The 21,947-nt window shown below is 47.8% G+C and overlaps 1 protein-coding gene across 2 annotated transcripts in view; it reads left to right on the top strand.

Annotated features, from left to right (window-relative positions):
• SH3PXD2A (SH3 and PX domains 2A) overlaps positions 1 to 21,947 on the top strand; it is a 262,150-nt gene that overhangs the window by 71,945 nt on the left and 168,258 nt on the right. For both annotated transcript variants that reach the window (XM_050898788.1, XM_050898789.1), the window contains exon 3: positions 8,038 to 8,113. In XM_050898788.1, coding sequence (XP_050754745.1) covers positions 8,038 to 8,113 — 76 coding nt within the window. The remainder of the gene's footprint in view (positions 1 to 8,037; positions 8,114 to 21,947) is intronic.

Here is a 21,947-nt window from a genome sequence, read left to right on the forward strand (position 1 = left end):
TCCTGCTTTTGTTTTACTTTCTCACGGATTGCGCTATATTTAATTCAGAACATATCCTATAATGCTGTAGTTGTCAGGCATGTCAGCCGGTTATCCGGACAGTTTTTGCTTTAATTTTTTTTTCTTTCAAAATAAAAGGAAAGCCAGTTGCTGCTGCTTCTCAGGGATTGAATTAATGCACTTCTCTTGCATGCTGTGGCATCATATAACAGGAGAGAGCCAGTGTCACTGGCTGCCTGATATAATTATTCCTGCTGCATTGTGGAACCGGTTACTGCTTTAGGAAGAGATGGGGTTTCACCTCCTTCTGCTGCCTAAGATGCCAGTTATACGTGTGAGCGGCTAACAGATGGGCTATGCTGTGCTCATTCTGTTTCATGCCTTCACCCAAAGATCTCCAAGTCTTTTGCAAACTTTTGCTAATTGATATTATGCTCAGGAACAGCTCTGTTCTGGCTAATTTTGAAGGGGTGGGAGTTAGGCAGACCTCCTACTGTCTTGTGTCTGTGAGAGCGAACTGGTTTGTTGTTCCTGTGAGAGGGTGAAGCAGAGGAGGAATAAAAAGCTCAGTGCGACCCATATCTAGAGAAAATTCTCCAACAGCTGCATCCTGCAGAGGGATCTGCCCCAAGGGCAGTGGTTTTGTTCCCCGTCATGCATGTCCTTCTGTCATTGATCTCAGCAGGTATGGTCCTGGGCTGGAGTAAATCAGGTCCTTCCACTTATGTCGTGGATGCTCCACCGATTAACCTTAGCAGAAAACCTGTCCTGAAATCAAACCATTGAAGAAGGGATCTTCTGTGATATAGAAGGTGAATCTCTGGAGATGGGCTCTCATGTTCTCCGCTCTCTTGCTTGTTTTCACCTGCTGACATTTAAATGCTGATATTTTACCTAATAGCATGAGATCCATTTGCTGGAAATGGTGGCTAACCATCTTCCTTAAGTGAAAGACCCCCTTGGATGCTTTGGTTAACCAGGATTTGGAATACGCTACAGATGGACAAGCCCACAAATGGGAGGATAAGCATATCTGAAAACCACTGATAATACTTCTTCCATTTGCTTCTGTCCTTCTGATTTTAGATGAGTACAGTTCCTCTGCATTCAGTCTCTGACTCCTGCTCTGCAGCATAAGGCTCAGAGTGTTTGATGGCTCTTGATTAAATCTTATGCCACCTTCCTGAGATGTATCTCGATTTTGCAGATGCAAAAGCAGGGACAGGACCAGAGAGGTTTATTCATGGGAAGACTCCGGCAGATGACAGAATTCAACCCAGTTCCGGCCCTTCCCTTTCTTGCAGATCAAACTGTTTATAACTCAAAATATAGCTGATGATGCTGTAACCATCGGTCATGTCAGCGAGCAGCACAGCTGGTTTTCAACTTCAAAATGAAAGGAAATTGCTGCTGCTCCTCAGGGTTTTAATTAATAACCCTTCTTCTATTTTGGTATCTTACCTCCCCTTCTCATCTAAGCTTTCGTTATCTACATCAGGGACTTTCAACCTTTTCCAATTTGCAGATGCCCTGAACCCCTCCTGCTGAGGGTGTGAGTTCCATCATCACTAGTTTCAGATCCCTGGTAGCACCTTTGCTTTTCTTCCAGTTTATTTGGCAGCCCTTTCTTAGAAGTGTGCACACAACCCCATACGCGTACAGATGCCTCCTCTCTTCTGCCTCATCTCTCAGTTGGCTGTAGCCCCTCTTTCCTCCTTGGGACTCTGAGCTCAGATCAGCCTCGTGAGAAGGGATCACCAAGAGCTGGGATCACCGTGTGCCTGATGCCTAACTGTCCTCGTGTACTTTACCTTTCAACTCCAGCAGTGGCTAAATTAAAGTTATCGTTGGCTTGCCTCATTTTTAATGAAAAATGCATTTTCTAATGAGCACTTGGAAAATGGGAAGCTAATATGCCTCTTGGCACTCGGTGTAGGAAGAGTTGTAGCCTTGGGACCACTTGAGTGACCGACAGTAAGGTGACAAATTCACTGGGGTTTCTGAGGACACCTTGCCAAAAATCTGCTGCTCTCGGTCTCTTGGTTGTGGTTTGATTTTCATCCACTGTTGCTCTGGGACACAAGTAAATTAGACACTGCGGAAAGGGAGCGAGGCCTCGTCTCCCTCTGCAGAAGGTCGGAGTCCTGCGTCCCTTTGCAGTGGTGGATGTTGTTTCGCTTGCCAAAGTAAGGAGTTTGGATGAAAGTCATCCTCAGGGTCTTTGTGTGTTAAAATAAATCTCCCGTGATTGCAGTGCTGACCCCCTGTGGGGCTTTGATTTTTATCTGTGCACATGGCAAACCTACATCCACTTGAAAAGGAACCAGCAAGATATGCGCACTGATAAGAGATTATGTGGGTGTCCTAATTTGCTCATTTTAAGAGATGTGGAGAACTTCACTCTTCTGACTGGGGGAGAGTTAAAACTGCTGCAAGGAAGGAAGGGGAGGAACTAACAGCCCAGCAGGAAGCTCCAGCTAGAGTCTGTGGTTTAAGGCATAGGTGGAGGTCAGGTAACTGTCTCAGGATTAATTTCAGGGAGTTAGATTTGGTCACAAACTTCCAAAACGTTGAGACCAAATCAGGAACAAAGTTCCCCCTGCCAAATGCCACAGTGTCAGGCCATTGAACAGTTTATATGTTCATGTCCCCTGCATTGGTCGGCTTACAGCAAAGTAAAAGCCTCTCTTGCAAAAGGGAAGTCACTCCTTAGTCTCAGGTGCTGTAAGTCCTTATATCTAAACCAGAAAGAAATGTTGTTTTATGAAAATCTAACCAAGATAAATAAAATGTAGTAAGTAATTATCAGGAAGATGCTTGGCTTCTCATCCTCAGAGATGCTGCTTGTAGCATCTCAAGGGGTGCTTGTTTTTCTTTGTTAAGATTTTTAATCAGGTGGTACCATTGCAAGGCAGACAGGGGCTGAATCTTGTTTTCACAGCAGAACTGACGTGAAGTGACCGCAGATGCCACCAGCTGGCGATTGATGAGCCCAAATAGTCCTTGTGTGCAGGAGCATCTCCTTCCTCCTGGCATATTCATGTTCTTAGGTAAAGGTGGCCTGAAGCAGAAGAGAAGGAAGATGCCCAGGGAAGTGGTTGAGTCACCATCACTGGAGGTATTTAAAAGATGGGTAAATGTAGTGCTTAGGGACACGGTGTAGTGGTGGACTTGGTGGTGCTAGGTTAACGGTTGGACTCAATAATCTTAAAGGTCCTTTCCAACCTAAATGATTCCATGATTCTATGAAGTAACAGCTTAGCTGTAAGTGAGGACACTGGCTGCACCTCTTATTTCCCATTTACATGCGTGAGGCAGCTTCCAGAGCTCCCTACGTTTATCTCAAAAGCGTGGAGACTCTATGTTATTTGTCTTTCAGTTTCTGGACCTTGAAGGATGAATTTGGGTCATGTTTGCAAATTTATCCTTTGCACCATAAAAGCTAGAGTAGTTTTTGTTTGTTTGGTTTTTACAGTGAATGCTAATTCTCAAACAATTGCTCACTTCCAGGAGCTGGAACTTCAACAAAAAGGCCAGTTATTATGAGAGTTGAGACCACTGAAATCTTCCTATTCCTTTCTTGCAAGTCAAGTGATTTCATGGTTATGTGCAAGTAGTAAGGAGTGGACTGGGCCAGTGCTCTGAGCCTGCTCTCATTTTAACGAGCAGCAACTCACATGAATAATTCCCTTGATTTTTAACGGGATTAGTTGTTTGATCATTTGCTGTCCACTGTAAGAAAGTCATAATCTGGACCACAAGGCTTATAGCAGATCTTCTAAATGAGTTTAGCGCAGAAGCAAGAAGGAAGCTGCTCAGAGCAGAAGGCAGGACTCCATGCAGGACTTATGTAGGAAAGCTGTTGGCAAACCCAGAGCAGTTTGGAGAGACAAAGCCTGGGGAGGTGATTTTGGTGGCGAGTTATTTGTGGATGTGCATCTGTTGTGCAAGAAGCATGAGTGGGATGTGTTTGTTCAGCCTGACTCCAGACATGCTGCCCGAATGGGTGGGAAGCTCACTTCCCGGTTTCCATATACCCTCCCTGTTTCCAAATGGATCCCCCACCCTGTGACACAGTGACATGGTAGCGGATTTCTTTCTGCTCATCACACCGATCATAAAATTGGAGGCTCCCCCATATGGGATTCACATACTAACGCTTGTAAGCAGATGAACTGAGTATGAGCTCCCCCAGGTTTGCCAGAATGCATTGCCCACTGGTGTTTTCTTGCCTGCCCAAAGCCAGCTACAGCTCTAACTCCGTCCTTCGGGACTCTGCATCCAGACTTCCCTTCTTTCCCTTCATGCTGGGATGGTTTTGCTCTAGGTGACAGGATGACTTTGTCATTCAGCAAATCTTGACCCCAAGTTAAATGTCATATATCAAAGATGTGAGCAAAAACTTGTGGAGACTGCCCATGTCTGAGCAGAATAAGCTGGGGCATTAAGTGAAGGATTTTTTTCATCAATCATATGTGTATTTGCAATAATAACAATAATAATTTCCTTTAATGGAAAAACATTTGTCACAGACTAAAGAGTTTTCGACTTTCAGATGCTCTGCAGACATCTAATTAAGTGAACTGAAAATCTGTTTATTGGTCTTTGGCTGTTAATCATCCACGTGGGGAAAGTGCTGCGACTACCAGGAGGAATTTCTGTGGTTCAGCCCTCCATTCCCGGCTGCTCCATTTATCTCCATGGTTAGTGTCTGCTCTTATCAGAGCCAGGCTGAGTGGGGCTGTTAGGCATTGGCTCAGGATACCCCATCACCTCTGGGAGATTTGGGATGTTTCATTCAGGCCCATTGCTGGTTTTTTTTCCCCTGCATCCATTTCTTCCTTGTCTTCTGCTTCACATCCTTCTCCGTGGGGGGAGGATACAGAATCCTGCTTTTCTAGGATTTTAGATCTAACTTGCGCTGGCTTTGAATGGCAGAACTGGGTGCAGGGAAGTGCTGAGGAAGGCTCCATGCTTCTGCTGCTCTTTGTTTGGCTTTAACATCCTGAAGTGTTTCCTGTGCTGCAGAGCTGAAGGACAGTCATTACCTTCCAGTCTGTGTTGCAGGTTCTCCGTGCCGTTAGCACTCATCCGTACAGACATTGTCACGCTGGGAGTGCTTTTTTAGGTGTTAATGAGAACAGCTAAGCATAGAGGCAGGGGCATAATTGCTGGGCTGCAGTTATGTCCTTGCTCAGATACTTTTTAGGTCTGCTGGGTTTCCTGTGTCATGCCTGAGATTCGGCCAGTAGTTTCCTCCTGAACCTCCTGCACAGCTGCCCAACACCAGCCTGTCTCTCTTGCTGGGGCAGCACAAATGCCAGACCCAACTCATTGGTCCAGGGGCCGACCCACAAGCCAGCGGCAAGTGTCATCTGGGGTCAGGGGCTTGGAGAGGGACTGTCACACTCCTCCATGGGTGCCCAACCTTGTATGGCCTTTTAGAGGAGCAGCAACGTCACTCCTTGTCTTCAGTTTCGCACAAATGTGTGCATGTTGCCCATTGGGATATTGTCTCATATATTGAAGAAGATGAGAAATCTTCCATGCTTCCTGGGGACTTTGCATTGGGAGAGGCTGTGTCCCCGTGAATTGCATTGGTGGCCTCCCGAGCGCCTCTGCCTCCCCGCAGCTCCCTGCCATCCAGACCCTCCCAGCGGAGGCAAGAGCCGGGGCGGAAAGCGTAGTCAAGGAAAGTTTAACCAAACTCTTCCAGCTGCAGTTTATTGTATCTATTTTGCTGATATCCACCCTTTAGATAAACAGCGCTAAGTTATACACGTTGTGACTCTCTTGATGTGGTTAAAAAGGCTTGTATTAGCCAAGCTAATCTAACTCCAAGAATAACCATGGGAATTTGACTGTATCGGTTCCAGCTTGAATCGGTCACTGTGTAGTAAAGTGAGAATTGCCTTCCTGGCTAAAAGAGTAGCAACAGTGAAACTTCAAGTCAATCGGTGGGGATTCCCTCCCCCTGTTTTGTTGGGGTTTTTTTTTGACAAAACTCCTGCCCATGCCTGACCTCAGACACCTCTACCTACAAGAAAACAAAATTTCCCATTTTCAATAAAACCCGTGTCTCTGTAGGCAGAAAAGTCAGTTAGCTAGCAATCCGCAAAGCTATGGTCTATTTATTTACCAGGCTGACTCCCTGATGGGGAAACATGTGGGATCTTTTAACTTTTTCGCCTGCACAGATGTTCTTTCTACTCCCAAGTTTCCTCTTGATCTTTGGTTTGCTGTACCATACGGTGAAAATGCTGGAGATGATGTGTGCGGTGGAAGAGGAGAAGGATTCTGTGTGCTTAAAACAAAAACAGTAAAAAAAAAAAAAAAAATCTGACTGTTTTTTTCTCCATGTTAGCAAAAAAATATTTTTTAAAGGAAATCTGTTGAGCTAGCAAAACTGATGTTAACTCACACACCCTCACTGTTGGACACGTAGCATTGATGAGATTAAATGCTGATTGACGAGCTCCCCCCATGCAGCTTTTGCTGCCACTTTAGGTATTTATATTGAGCTGTAGATCCTGTTCAGGTGAGGAGATAGGGGTCCTGCAAGGTCAAGTAACAGGACCGCTTGCTTTCCTTCCTTACCTTCCTCAGAGGCCACAGGGCCTGTGGACTGTGGGTTGAAAGACATCTCTCCTGGTCTGTTGGAAACCAGTCATGGGGCTGGCAGGAGCTTTGGCGTTCCCCCAGCCCAAGGGAGCTGGGGCTTCTGTGTAGGATCAACAGGGACATAGAGCATTGCGTTGTACATCTGAAACGTGGGAGAAGATGAAATAGAATATGAAGATGTGTGTGTTTATCTTGGTAGCACCACAGGCTGAATGACAGCGAAAGGGTGCAGAAGGTGAATGGGAGGGGTGAGAGGCTTTGGCAGTTTTCAGGGCTGGGGATGGTCTCTCTTGGGCAGGTCCGTGAAGGTGCCACTGGAGCAGGTGCTTCTTTCCTTTCTGGCTGAGGTTGTGCGTGGCCTTTTGGCTGGTGTTCAGCCTCAGTGGCACTGGTTCATCCAGGCTCATCACCCAAAGAGAAATTGTAGGGGTCATTTAGGAACATCAGGTGAGCATACTGCTTTTCTAGGCTTGCTTCCATAGAAAGTCACTGGTGGTCAGCAGTCTGCTCCACCATGCAAGTTGGCCATAACCATCAATACCCCTTTGAGCTCCTCAGGTTGAAGGCTGGTTGCGGCTCTGCGGTACAACAGGATCCTGAGCCTGGTTGGCTCTTAGGGGTGTGTTAGAAACAGGTGGTTGTGGTGGGCAGGGTTTAGGAGCTGGTGGGGCAAGATCTTCGCTGATATGGGTGAAAGTCTGGCTCAGGTGGTCCATAACCATGTGCTAAAGGGTGCTTGTCACGGGCTGAGAATACACCCACCTTGAGCTGTGCTTCCTGGCCATTCGTGGTGGTAGTGTTCTCCGGGATGCTCTGCTCTCCGAGGTCTCCCTCCCTGCTGCCCTTTCTCTGCTGCTGTCCTCCATGTAGGGACTGCAGTGGAAGATGTTCCCCAAAACCCCATCTTTCTCTCCCTGGGAAAGCAGGAGTGCTCTTACTGGACCAGGGCAGTGGGCAGTGCCTTGCCAGCAAGAAGGCAGAGTGGGTTTTTTATTAAATATGCTTTAATCCAGTTGCTTGAACAGCATTTTTAGCCAGGCGGGTGGTCTGTCACCCAGACAGGTAGAAACTGTGTCTCGACCAACACGGGCAGGCTGTGGATTAGAGACAAGGCGTGTGTTTTGTAACGAAGAATGAGAGCCTAATTTTAGAACGGCAGCAAGGCCAGGCTCGGATGTCTGCCTGGGCCCTGTCCCAGCTCCTCTGTGCTGCCAGAAACTTGCTCTCCCTTTCTTGGAGTGAACTGTGTCATACCTTTTTACATACAGACTCCCCTGCAATGAGGCAGAGTAATTCCTGCAGTTGCTTTGCTTTGCTAATCCTCTTTTAAACCACACACAGACCAAGAGATCCCCTGGTCCCTATGCGGCCAGTCCATGTTTTCCCCCTAAAAAGTTTGTTCTGTTTCCTTTGCAGATGCAGCTTCTGGACAAGTTCCCTATTGAAGGAGGCCAGAAAGACCCGAAGCAAAGAATCATCCCTTTCCTACCAGGTAATGCTGTGGGGAAAGCCCTAAATAAGATGGGTGAGAGCAGTTGGGGACTGCAGTTTCCCAACCACCATCTCTAGTACTTTTTGTGACCACTCTTACAAATGCCTTTTCCGTGGGAGCTCGTACATGCAGCCTTGTGATACCAGACCTCCACGTCCTCCTAAAATAACTGGCATGGTGTTTAGGGCTCCCAGGGGATCTTGCATCAGCTGTTCAGGTTCAAGTTGGCTCGTGCCCTGCCACACAAAGGGATTCAATGGCTTCTGGGGGGCTGTGGGGTGCAACCAGACAGCCTGAGCTTGGGCTGCCAGTTGGGAGGCCACGGGATACCAGAGACACCATCTTCTTCGTTTCTAGATGCCGTGGCTCTGCAAACACTGTTACTGTACAATAAGGAATGAATAATTAAAGTTGCCACTAGGATATAAAGGAAACTGAGAGAAGGTTAAATGCAAACAGGGATTTCTGCAACACTGGCCAAAAAGATGAGTAAATATCTCTTTGGCCTGAGCCACTGTCCCTCTGACAGCTTTCAGAGAGGGCCTGAGCATGATGGATATCCTCTCCTCAGGGTAATGGCACACAGTTCCACACAGCTTCTTCCAGCAGTGACTGCAGGGATGGCATGGGGCAGATGAGCCAGACCGCAGTGTGCTCTTGGAAATGCACGCTCAGGCCAGCTCTCTATTGTCTGACTGCACGATTCTGGCTGTTGGTTTAAAGTTTGGCTCACTGCATTGCCTGCCAGAATAAATGGAGTATTTTCAGCCTGTTAAAAGGTCTGTTCTGTCTTTAACTATAAAAAGGAGATCCCAGCTCTTCCCCAAAGGTCTGTAAAGAGAAGCTGGGATGGGAGGGCTTAGTCCTCTCCAGGAGTGTGCTGCGGTCCCCGATGCTGTTTGCAGGCAGAGCAGCTGCTCCAGATGTGTGATGAGCACAGCTCCAGGGCTAGCGGGGAAGCAGGGACTTGGAAACCAGCAGCGCAAATACATGACGCAAGCACCGGAGCCACAGTAGGGCAGCACGGCAGCCTCTGCAGACCTTCTGGAAGGCAGCCCCAGGATCGGAGTTTGCTCTCTGCAGTGCTCTGTGCTGCATCCAGACCCTCTGCAGCCAGGGGGAGGTGGTGTTGCCCTCCATTTCCAACCTGGGATGAGGAGAGGAGTCCAAGCGTGGGCTCTCTTTCCAGCTGTGCTACCAACAAACTCATAGGCAAGTCACTTTGTAAAACCTCTGTATGATGAGGATGGATACTGCTGGCCTGTCTTTCTTGCTGGAAAGCGTTCTGAGATCCTTGAAAAGCACTGTACGGGAGTGCAAATGGTTTGAGGTGAGGTGCTGTAGGAAAATCTCTGTCTGCAGGTAACAGTTGTTCCTCCTGTATTGACTGTCAATGGCCCATTTCTTTTACTTTGTCCTAGAAAAATGTTGGCTGGATGCAGATGACTGATGCTCAGCCTGTGTGCAGTTCTTGGTGATGCATGTCCTGATACATGGGTGGGTGATATTTGTGGAGGATGAGATACATCCCATATGCCCATTACAACACTTCCTACCCTTCCCACCCTCCAAGAGCATGAGGGAGATGGTATTGCTGCGTGTCCTTGAGGGGAGGAGTTATATCTGGAAAACACTCAGGTTGACTTAGTGTCCCAAAGAGAGAAGCTGCCAGAATAGAATGGACCTCAGCAGCATTTAATTTAGAATTTCTGTGATATACATTCTACTTTTGATATCAAACCTCTGCGTCTTTCTTGTTGAACTGCTGAAAAGCCCTTGTTGCTTTACCCAGGAACAAGGTGACTCAGCTAAATGTCAAACTCTGTTAAATAAACTAGCTGCCATAATTAGAATACGCATGGCATTTCTGCAGCCAGAGCCGTGGATTACTGAAACAAATACCTAGCTATAAACTGTCTTAATTAAAAAACAGCAGGGCAGATGTTTGTACTTAAATCCTACTTTTATGAAGATGTTATGATCTTGCTTGCTTATTATGGGCCTGATTGAGCCAAGCTGGAGTGACTCTGTGTGCTGGGTTCCGAGTGCCTGGGGTGTGCCCCGGCAAGGCTTGGGCAACTTCCCCCCATCAGGTCTGGTTTAGGAAGTCGACGTATGCCAGCCTGTGACTCCCACTTGTCAGCAATGCCGTGGTGCTCTCCTGAAATAAAGGCATGATCTGAGCCTGGGAATTGAGAAGCCACCTTGGCAGGTCACTTTGCCATGGCAGAGGGTGCGTACAGGACTGGCTGGCAGGTCACCCATAGCGTAGTAGAGCCGCAGCAGCAGCTTGTGCAGCCACTGCTCCGTAAGCAGAAGTGGGGGGTGGCGGTACCCAAATCTCCTGCTGCAGCAAAGGGCTGGAAAGGAAGAACTGAGGGATGGCCACAGCAGGTTGGGCCAAAGGGCCACCCGGCCCTGGTGGTGGCCTGTTGTGGGTCCCGAAGGAGGAGTGCAATCTCTCCCTTTCTACACCCTGACTGTTTAGTGATCACAGCAGGGGCTGGGGGATCCAGGACACTGCGTCTGTTTCTGGCGTGGAAAGGGAGAAGAGAAGATGTCTAAACCAAGAGATGAATGGCCTTTGGGACACCCTCCTTGTCTATCCATGATCGTCCGGATGGCAGACAGGGCATGCAGAGGGTCTCGTTGGGTGAAAGCAAGCTCCCGCATCTCCTTCCCACAGGGAAGGGGCTAGCGTGTGCTCAGCTGTCACCCCAGTAGGATCAGGAGCACCAGTCAGCTATGCATCTGGAGCAAGAGGCTGGACAGTCCAGGTCCTGTTGCCTGGGCACAGTCGTGCTATGTCTCAGCTTACCCCGCACAAAGCAGGGATGGTGGTGCACGATCCTGATTTATGAGGAAAGCAAAAGGTGTCCCACTGCCCTGTTCAACTCCCAGCTGTACATCTCTCTCCTTACCACTGTCTGCACAGATTGTAAATTCCCTGGGTACTAGAAAGTGTTTTGCTTCAGGTTTCATCCCCACCTGGGTGCAGATGGCTACTGCTTCACTGACCTGTTACATGTTGGCTGTGATTTTTGCTTTACGCACGGATGATAGCCCCCTTTGCACTCACCGCTGCTGGTTTGGGGTGGTTATATGGTTGCAAATTACTGGGCAAGGTGCTTCCCTGTTGGGGCAATCAAGCTTTAGTATTTGACTATGCTGGAAGCCTTTTACCTGTAAAAACCAAGGAAAGTGTAACAGAGTTCGGAGCCTTGCCCTCCAAGGAGAGACCATGCTGGGTTCAACAGCAGGAAAGTGCAGTTTTTCTTTCCTCTGGATACCTGTATCTTATTTTTATCAATTTCTTTCTTCATATATATTTTTCCCCCACTTCCCTCTTACACAAGTAAGGACCCTACAGCTTTCAGTGCCTTGAAGAGGAGCAAGGAAATAATAAGCAGTGTCAGGTAGTCCTGTAAAAGATGTCCTGTGGATAATTTTGTAGTTTTGTTTTACTTTGTGAGACACACTCCCCTGCCCTCAATTTTTCTGTGAGGGTTTGTTTTTTTTTTTAACCATACTGAGAGGGCAAAACTGATATTTTTCCTCCCCTTTCCCCATTTTATCTTCTTCCCATGAGTTTTCCCATTCTTCTCTCTGATTTCCCTTTTTACTGTTGGAGAAGTCTGCATCAGGGAAGGTGAGGCAGAAGAAAACCACATAAGAAACCCTGTTTGTGGGGTGGCCAGAGAGCATTTTTGTAGTTGGTGGTATGAAATTTTTGTTTGGGGGGATGGAGGGAGACTGTGGAAGAGTTAGAATAAAATTTGCTGCAAAACCCCTTTTCTAGACCAGACGGTTTGTCATTGTAAGAACACACAGATGAAAAGCGCTGTTCAGCTCTACCAGTGTGACTGTTGGTTAAGCCCATTTGCAATGCACTGATTTCTCCATCACCTCTCCTGCTGCATATCTGAAGAGTGATCTTTGGAGTGTGGACTCAAAGCTTTGCTCCCTCCCTGTCAGATACTTTTGTATCTGCATCAGCAGAGAGAAGAGGTTATGGATTTGGGCTCCCTATTTCAGGGATCTTGAGGTAATTAATGAAGGAACTTCAGCTGGAAGGAGAAGACTGGTCTGCTGAGCTTCTGGAGAACATGGTGGCAAATACAAATGGCAGAGACAGGGTGATGCAACTCTGAGATTAACAGTTTTGCAGTGGTTGACCCAAGACTCCAGGGCTTGCATTGTTTTTTGTTTCTCTTCGCACTAAGTGGAAGAGTCATCTGGAGACAAAGCTGAAGTTGGAGGGATATCAGCTCTTGCTCCACTGTGTCTTCCAAAGCATGGCCTTGGGGAAAACGGACTGCATGGCATGAAATCATCCCGTTGTGCTGGCTGCTGGGCTGCAGAGCCCTGCTGTGGAGAGAGGCTTGGGCTTTCCATGGCATGGAGCGCTGGGCATTGATGACGGCAGCCCCTTGCACTTTCTGCCCAGATTCCAGCTTGGTCCCTGCCTGGACTTCAAACTAGTTTTGAGCCCTGCTGAAAAAATCAGGAGGTTTTTGCATAGGCTGTGCTGGAAGGGGAAAATCCTCGTGGGATGCCTGCTCTGCAGCTTCCCTGCTGCCTGGAGAGGGAGACATCCCACTCGAGGAGACTGCTTTGTTTGCCTGATTTTCCTTACCCTTGGGAAGCTGAGCCCTATCCCAGGGGACCAGGGGGATTGGTGCAGGCTGCCGTACCAGCTTGGTCAGGCAGCTGCAGAAGCAACACCCCGGCCTGGCTCCAGTCCCTGCCTCCAGCGCTTTGGAGCCTCTGCCAGAGAGGCACCTTCTCTCTTCCTTTCTTTCCCATTTGGATTTTCCTCCTCCCTTGATTAGGGAGAGGAAAGAGGAAACCATCCTTTTTGGGGCGCGTGCTGCCAGCAGAGCTTGGTGGCTGTGTCCTGGGGCACTGGGAGGGATGCCAGCGTGGTGGATGAGAAGTCACCAGCCATTGTCTGGCCCCACTGTGCCCCGATGACCTGCTTTCCCCCCAAGAAGAGAAATGCCCTGGCACCATCTCAAAGAGGTCTCTGGGGATTTCTCCATCCTCGGCCCCGAGGCAGCGGGAACACGTGGTGCGCCTGCTGAGGCATTTTAAGGACAGGCAGCAAATACAGGGCAGCAGGAAGATCCCTGCAGGTAGTACAGGTTTGGCCCCGTTTTTTGCTCCGGAGCTGTGGCGCGTGGCTCATGCCAGCAATGGTGGGTGGGGAGCGGGGATAGCTGCCCCACGCCGGGAGGGCTTTGCCCAACTGCTTCATCTCTGGGCAAGGCTCCCAGCTCCCCAGAGAAGCCCCAGTCTCTACTCCTCCCTCGGCCTGAGGTTTGCTGGGGGCTGTACCCCCAGCAAAGCAGGAGCCAGGGGTGCGAGCCTCAGCTGAGCCTAGTCCCATGCATGAGTCAGGAGGGCTGCGGGAAGGGAGAGGTGCAGTTGCGGAGGGCGGGGGAGGCCATCCCAGCACCGCCCAGATACCTGGGGCTGGTGAGGGGTGCCAGCAGGCGGGGAGCGCTGGCGGCAGGCGGGAGCCTCCCCATTTTGCACAATGCAGGAGGATGGGGAATAACCTCTCACCAACACCGGCCGGGACGTTCCTCGCCTCCATTTCTGCCACTCGTGGGCTGCAGTGGGGAAGGAGATCTGCCAATGAACTGCATCCCAGGTGGATATGTCTGCTTTTTGGTTTCGGTTTGGTGTGTTGAGGTTTCCCCCCCCACCCCCCTCCCCTTTCCAGTGCTGTCTTTGAGGAAGAGGAAGCTGAGGAGAAAGGCTCGAGCAGGTTTGCAACAGCAGGATTTCGTCCATGGTGATGAGAGCAGCTTTTTTCCCTCTCGGTTGTGTATATTCCAGCTTTGCTCCTTTTGTTTTGCTCCGGGCTGGAGGAGAAGCAGCATTTTGTTCAGAGATCTTGGGTCGTTATTCTTGCGCTGAAGCAGAGATGACGGGCTCATCCTAACAACCAGCACCGCGGTGACCTTCGGATCCAGCGGTTCATGTTCCACCTGTGTAAATCGAGACCAGGATCAGCAAAATTAGGATGTGGCCATGTGTAATTTTGTCAAAGGTGCTGCATTTCAGCGGTGGTCAGTGCACGCGAGGCATTTTCAACATTTATTCTGCCCACTTCGGGAGGCAGGGGGCACGGTAACTATAAGGAGCATGCTGGCCAAGGAGGACCCTTAGAAATCTCAAAGGTATACTTATTGTAGGCTATTTTCTCCTTTGGAGAGGTGGTTGCTAGCTGGACATTTAAAAGGAAATGCATTCCCTGTCCTAATTCTTAGCTGGATTTTATGTGCAAAAGTATATTTAATTTCAGACTTGTTTTCCATTTTTGATTATCCTCTCCTGCAGCACTCTGAGGCAGGGCAACAAGGTGTTAGTAAGTGATTTTAACTTTTCTTTGGAGTCATCTTGAATTCTTGATCTACATGGAAATGAACAGTGTTGCAGCAGTTCAGAGCCAGTCAAAAAGTAGCTTAAAGGTTAAAAAAAAAAAAAAAAGGAGAGATCAGATAAAATTCTCTTTAGCTTAGACCCAGTCATATCTTACTTTTTAGATTAAAATATGAATTAAGTTATCCTAAACAGTGTTCCTTTAATACGCAGGGGTAGTCTTGCAGGCATGATAGGCGCACATACACACACACACACACACACACGAGTCTCAGATGTCTGGTTTGCTGAGCCTTACCTGTGTTACACAAATAACTGAGATATTCTGCTGTGCTTTCCTGAACATGAGGTAGCAAACTTTCTCAGATGGAGAAAGAGGGGCTCTGCCCCCTATGCCCTTCCACCTGCCTGCAGTACATCAGCATCGCAGTCCCCTGTCCCCACCTCAGAGGAGCTGCCAGGGGGTGGGTGGGTGACCCACGGCACTGCGGCGTGGGATGCTGGGGGCTTGAACAGCTATGGAGAGCTTTTTGGGGACCGCTCCATAATGCAATATAATTTCCTTTTAATATACGTATTTTAAGTTCTCCTGCCTGTTCTTTGAAAGAGGAGAGTGCCTCCAGGTTTAAAATGAACTTATATTTGAGCCAGTGTAGTGTGTTAGCAAGAAGGCTAACAGGTCCTTGGCTTGTTTCCACTCCAGCTTATTTAAGACTTGGGTGATGCCGAGCTTCTGGTGAGCTGCTCTTCAGCAGCTCCTATTGTTTAAGAAAGCAGTTTCTATTGTTTCTTTCTATTTTCTGCCTTGCTAGGAGAGCTATTGTGGAAAATTCATCTCCTGTCTCTCACAAGAGGAGAATGGATTTCCTGTCGGCTCCAGGCTTGAAGGGAAAGCAGGGGCTGCCGGGAGGAAGCGGCTGTTCCTCGGCTGGGCGGCGGGAGGATTGATGATTTTGAGGGGGGCAGGCAGGAGTATTATTTTCTTCAGGCTCTGTGGAGATATTTTTAGGGTTTAAGTCTTTTCTGGTTGAAAGACGAAGTCGTCGAGTGTGAGGTCATAGGACGCCCTTAGGCTGCTTCCGATTGAAGAAGCTGCGGAAAAGGCAGCCGCCAGCGACTGCCAGCTTTCAGAGCTGCCCGCCGAGGAAGGGTCTGTAATGAGCCCCATGTAATAGAGTGCAGGAGGGCTTTTGGCTTTGCATGCTGAGCCTGTTTCACAGGCATCATCAGGCCTTCTGAAGGTCTTCGGGCATTAATAGGGCATGAGCCAAAGGCCTGATTTCATTACAAAAGGAAGAAAAAGGGGAAAAAAACCCCCGATGCTGGCATCTGCCCAAGTACCTGGTCCTTTTCCCTCTCTTTCAGTCTCTTCTGAGTCCTTTCTCAGCTTACAGATCCAAAATCCACTGGCCGGCAGCTGAAACAAGGGGCTGGAATAGGAAAAACCTACAGAGTATTTTTCTGGGGCTTGTACCTGCTCCTCTCACACAGGTTAAGAACTGGTATTTTGCTCAACCAGAAACCACCTCTAGGCAGAAATCAGCATATGCAGAACATGGTGTGCCTCTCATTAGACCATTTGAGTCTTCTGATGAGAGTTTTGTAATGATCAAGCCACAGTTTCAAGGGAAAACCAAGAATGGAAAGGGGTTTTGGTTTGGGTTTGCTTGAAGCCAGAGCTAATGGGGATTATTTATTTTTTTTCAGCGCTGCATACTAGACCGAAAAGGCCGGGGCAAGTTTTCAGTGCAGTATAGCTGCTTGGACTCCTTGGGGAAATATACAGACGTTTTTACTCAGAAATTAGTTGGATTTTGATTCTTGTTTTTAAAGGCAATAAATAAACACGATTATAGACTTGAAAAGCAGTTTGAGCTGCATTGGGCTCGTCGTTTCCTCAGGCAGCTGTTCCAGATGAGTGTGCCCTCTACTACTATAATTACTTTTTAAAAATAACTCTGCAAGTCTGTAATCTAAAGTGGGTGGTATGTAGCAAGTCTAAGAGCATTCTGCGTTCAACCCATAGGCTGGGGAGAGGGTGGCTTTATATAAGGGTTTGCTTGTCTTCATCTCTGGGTTGAAATTTGACTTTTTCCCACAATCCATCAACAAATGGCCCATATAATGAAAGTGCTTTTTAACATGGGAGTCAAGCTTGCCAGGGACTTGGATGGCTTTGCAGCCCCACAGGCTCTAGATATTCTCTCTGGATGTTACTTCTCTGCCTGATCTTGTCTCTGTTGTATTCAGCTTTAAGCTGCCTGGGCAATACAGGAGAGCAGAGCCCAGCTGAGATTCACAGCTAAGTAATAGTCTAGACCTCTGTTTGAATCTGTTTTCAGCCCACTTTGCCTTTTGGCTGGGCCAGCTGATTTATTTATATACTTACATGCTTAAAATAGGTTGTGATTATTTTTTTCCTGTGGATTGGAAACAATGAACCTGGGAATTTGCTGCTTGATTGCAAGTGATTTCTCCTACTTCATTTTCTCTATCTATTAAGCTTTTTGGGTGCTGATGTTCTTAAGTGTGCACACATGTTTGCAGAACTCCCTGCTCCACAATGCAGCTATTTTCAGCCTCTCGTGAACACGTTTGTCCTTACTCATAAGGGGATCTTTATACTCAGGAGCAGAGTGAGGGGATACTGTGGGCAGGGATTTGCCAAACTGAATCTATTTCCACTATAATGAAATAACCCATGGCAGTGTCTGCCCCCCTGTGAGTTTTTTTTTAGAGTTGTAGTCCTGTTTAATGGGAAAGCTGAGGTGGAGAGAGGGAAATAACGTGGGAATTAGAAAGGGGAAACCAAGGGTAGGTAGATGAGGAAAAGAAAGTAAGCCCTAGAAGTGGGAAATTCAATCCTCTTGAGCTTCTCCCATTCAGAGAGGTGCTAATACAGGCCACAGGCTTGTACTCAGGATGGAGGTAATTAATGTTTGCTCTCAAATTTCCTTGGGTCTGAAGTTAAGCACTTTCACCATGTAATTTTCTATCAGGGTTTTGCCACCTCTAAATAAAGAGCAGAAAATTACATTCCTTCTGCTTTTACATCCTAAGCATTGGCAAGTTCAGACTTGCAGGTTCCTTCTCATATTCAGGGCTCTGAACAGCACAGGCTGACCCGGAATAAGCAAAAACATTTGCAACCTGGTTTGGCCCTTGATGGGGTTTTATTGGAGGTGTTCGGGCTGGCGGGCAGACTTCACTTTTTCACTGAGTGCACCGTTAGATGTGATTCCCACCAAATTCTTCCAACTGTTCTTCCAACTCTTCCCACCAAACGCAGGATAGCTTGGTACGCTCTCAGGCAAGCAGTAAAACCATCAGACCGGAGTACAGGGTGAAGGCATTTGTGCCAATTCCCACTAGGCAGTGTCGTCACCACTGGTCTATTTAAATCATTAGATGCGGAGAGCAGAAAGAAAAATATTCCTATCTTAATCCTGGCTTCTACAAAACAGAGCAAATGCAGAATTGTGTGTTTAGCAGATTTCCTCTTGGGAAGAGAAGTGTCCTATAGATAATAATCCTTTTAGCAACATCTCCAGTGAACGAGGCTTTGTCCGAAGAACAAAGAAAAAGTCACAAGCTTGAAATACGCCTGAATTTCCTGAGTGTGCTTGCCGCTGCGTGCAGGCAGGAAGCTTTGTTAGTCTGGTTTGGATGTTTGCTCTGAAGTGGCATAAAACAGAGTGTCAGGTCTCCCGGGATCCTGATCTGACTTGTGGACCAAGGCATAGGGGTTCCTCTAAGCTGCAGCTATGAGAAGGGCTACCATAGTCATGCAGCTCTGTGCCTGTGTCCCCGACTGTCCCGTCTCCCCTCTGGCCAAATCCATCCTCTGAAGATCCCGGGTGGATGCAGGAGCCGGCAGCAGAAATGAGCGGTGCAGCCACAGTAGACCCAGCACACGCGGGTGTTAAGCTGCCAGCCAGCAGGGAACTCATTTCCTGCACAATTATGAAAACAGCTGATCTGTGACATTTTAAGAAGGGGGAGAAAATACAGGGCAGGGGAAGGAAGGCCCCGGCTAGGTAAATATTTACTTTTGCACAATGTCCCAGCCACCCCCTTCTCCCAGGGGCTGGGAGAAGAAGGGGTTGTTTGCTGCTGGCTCTGGTACGTGGTGACAGGGGATGGGAGAGCCACCGGTGGGCTGCCCGCAGCTGGAAGGAGCACATTCTCCGCCAAGCGAAAGCTGCTCTGCTGGAGTGTGATACTGCCCTGCTTGACCCCCCTGCTCCCTGCTGCATCCTACAGCCAGGGATGTGCTGCTGGACCGCCAAGAGCTTGCTTGGACCACCTGCCTGGGCTGGTCTTTCCCACTCCTTGGTCTTGCTCTAACAAAGCCAAGCTAGTGAGGTACCCCTGCTATTGAGGTATATCCCTGCTCCTTCCCAGAGAGCAGCCTTGGGAAGGGGGTTGGGGAAATGAAGGCACAGAGCTTTCAGGGTAGTGCTGCTGCAGGCAGATGAGGTGTCCAGGATCAGGGGACTGCAGCATCTCGTGTGATGCCACCACCATGTCACATGCCCACCGGCAGCCAGGTCTGGAGCAGACGTGAGCTATGTTGTGTGCGGAGGAGGCACTTGCTAGACCTGATGGCAAAAGACCCTTGGAAACAGGTCAAAAAAAGACCCTCAGAGAAGGGGCAAAGATTTTCTTTTGATCATGGCATTGTTCAACCTGATATAATCCCGGTTTTCAATTTCTTTCCCTCACTCTAGACAAAAATGTTATTTTTTCCAGCCCTGTCAAAGAGAGGGTGAATTGACGTGCTCTGGTCTATAAATGCTGCTCAGTTGTCCTTTCATTAGCCCTCCTCGGCCGGGGTGGCTGGTGCAGTGCTGTGCAGATGCTGTGTACATTTGACACAGTATCTGACCGCCAGGGCAGCTCCGAAGTCCCTCCCGTGTGTACTCAGCGGGTGGAGGGAAGGCTGTGGCGTGCTTTGCCTGAAGTCCAATTAGTCTGTGTTTGTAGCCAGCACTGCACCGTCTAAGCCATGTTTCTGCAATACGGCAGTCTGTGACGGTTGTGTCAACATGGGGTGATCTGTATGTAAGGAGATTCAGTGCGTCCCAGTAATCGTGACACCGATCCACTGGTGGGACTTGGTGTATTCTGCTCTGCCAGTGGTGTCTGTGAAACCAGAAGAGTTGGAATAGGTGGGATTCAGAGATTTTGTTTCATGCAAGTGGTCGATGTGGTAACAGAGGTACCTCCAGCCTGTTCCCCTCCACCCCTTTCATCAAGGAAATATTGGCTAAGCTCACTCCCCAGGACATGCACCATCACTCTGAATAAACACAAGGGATTTGTGTTGTGGGTTAATTCTGCTGCTGGAAATCAAACCCCATCCGTGGTCAGATGACATCTTTTTTCTTGGAAAGGGACCAAGGTTAAGAAGACAAGGAAGGCAGGTTAGTTAAAATATGTCCAAGTCTCTTGGGTTTAAGTAAAGGCTATAAATAAAAGCCTTTTAACTTGGAAAAGAACTTTAGAGTGATATGATCAGGTTCAATTTAGTCCAAATATTGCTTTATGCCATTAAGCTGTTATCAAGTTTTGGTTCAATTGCAATAGTTTTATGGCTTCAGTGCAGTGGGAACAGTTGCAGCCTTTATGCAAGTAAAGCATTTCCCCTGAAACATTTGCAGTAAGACTGCTGTATTGTGCAGGAACCTGGGAGTGAAACTGCCTTGAAACAAATAGCCAGGGAGGTGACCTTCTCTAGCTCTTTTCTTTCTCCATTCCAGAGTAACTACACAATCTAAGGATTTATATCGTGAACAATGAGGGGATTTAAATAAGGTTTAGTTTTACATTCTCGTTAATGAATCCTCAAACTTAGTAATAAAAGCTGAACGTTTTTACTTATTTCCTCTTAAGCTGCAAGCATGTCTGATTCAGCAGCGTCTTGAGATGATTTGTCAGGATGAGAAAATAAGTCACATCCCTCTTCCTCTTGGGATTAATAGGGAACTAGAATAATCCTGTACCCATAATATTATTTCAGTTGGGTTTGCATAATAGCCTGGAAATGGTTATACTTGATGCAATGCTTTGTAATCATGATGTTTCATCCTTTGAAGTTACGTTAATTCATGTCACAGTGTCAGATGCACACAAATAATAAAACACTTCCCCCCCCCCCCCCAGTTTTTCTTAACTAGCCCTCATTTTCTGATCCAAGTTTTACTATGGGCGATTAGAAGTGAGGGGATTGTAATGCTGTTTCTGCAGATATCCAGCACCATCCCAGCCAGAAAAGTCCCATCTCATATTTGGTGTATTTACATGTGAGTGTGGCTGTGGGTTTAGGAAGATCCTGGTGTTTCTAAGGAGTCTTGCTTTGAGCATGCCTGTGCTCAAAAGCTCTGCAGAGCATGAGTAATTCCACCAAAATCGCTGTAGCTGACCCTCTCCGTGAGCCAAGGTTTTCCACACGCATCTGGACCCTTATTCCTGGCTTACATTAGAGAAAGTGAGAGAAATCAGGCCCCCCATAATTACTTACAAGCTGTGAGCTAGGCACATATGTAAATATTTTCAGGGTCACAACTTAGCTCTTTATTTTTAATATACTTTGTTATTAGTAATCGTTTTTTAAGAGATTGAAAATCCCACCCATAAGTTTCTGTAGCGTCAAGCCTACTCAGCCTTGACCTCTGCTCCTCGTGGTATCATTGGATTTACTGTTGACTTCAGCAGGAGCAGTCACAGCGGGTCTGAGGGCTTTGGAAAACCCTTTCCCTGTGTTTTTCTGTATAAAGCCCATCACTGTAGCTGCTAGATTATATGACACTAGGGTTTAAAATGACTTAAGAATGAAATCAAACTGATAAGAAGGCTAAGATGTAATAAAGCTAAGCAAAGTAAATTTGCTTTCTTTCTAAAACAAGGCAACTTTCACGAGGTTTTAATTTTCTCTGGCCCAAGTGGAAAAACAATTGAGTTTGGTTCATTCTGCACGTGCATGCTGGGTATGTGTTGATACTGCTCCTGGGAAGCCCTGGAGATGACGTCCCGCACCCACCACCACATGTGGGCTTACCCTGGGCATGTGGGAGCAGGTGAGGAGGGCTGGCAGGGGGCTGGAGCCCACTTACGGGGCTCGGTTTCAATTTCTCTCTGTCCCGCAACCGTAGGGTGCGATCTTGGGAATCATCGGTTAAGGCCATGTTTAGTCATTAATTCTGCCCGAGACTCGTCCCTAGTTTTCCCCACTGCCAGAGGTGCTTTGCAAATAGGAAACAGAAGATCTGGGGACTCAGGTGGGATATAGAGGGTCCAGATCTGCCCCTAGACTCTCTGCACTTCTTTTATTGGGGAAAAAGAGAGACAAACTAGAATTGTCATATGTCCCCGTGGCATTAAAAGAATAAATCCATAAAACATTGTGTAGCACTCAAATGCTGCAGCACTAAAGTCCTTCTGT

Source organism: Gymnogyps californianus, chromosome 6, assembly GCF_018139145.2.
Source record: "Gymnogyps californianus isolate 813 chromosome 6, ASM1813914v2, whole genome shotgun sequence".
NCBI classification, from domain to species: Eukaryota; Metazoa; Chordata; class Aves; order Accipitriformes; family Cathartidae; genus Gymnogyps; species Gymnogyps californianus.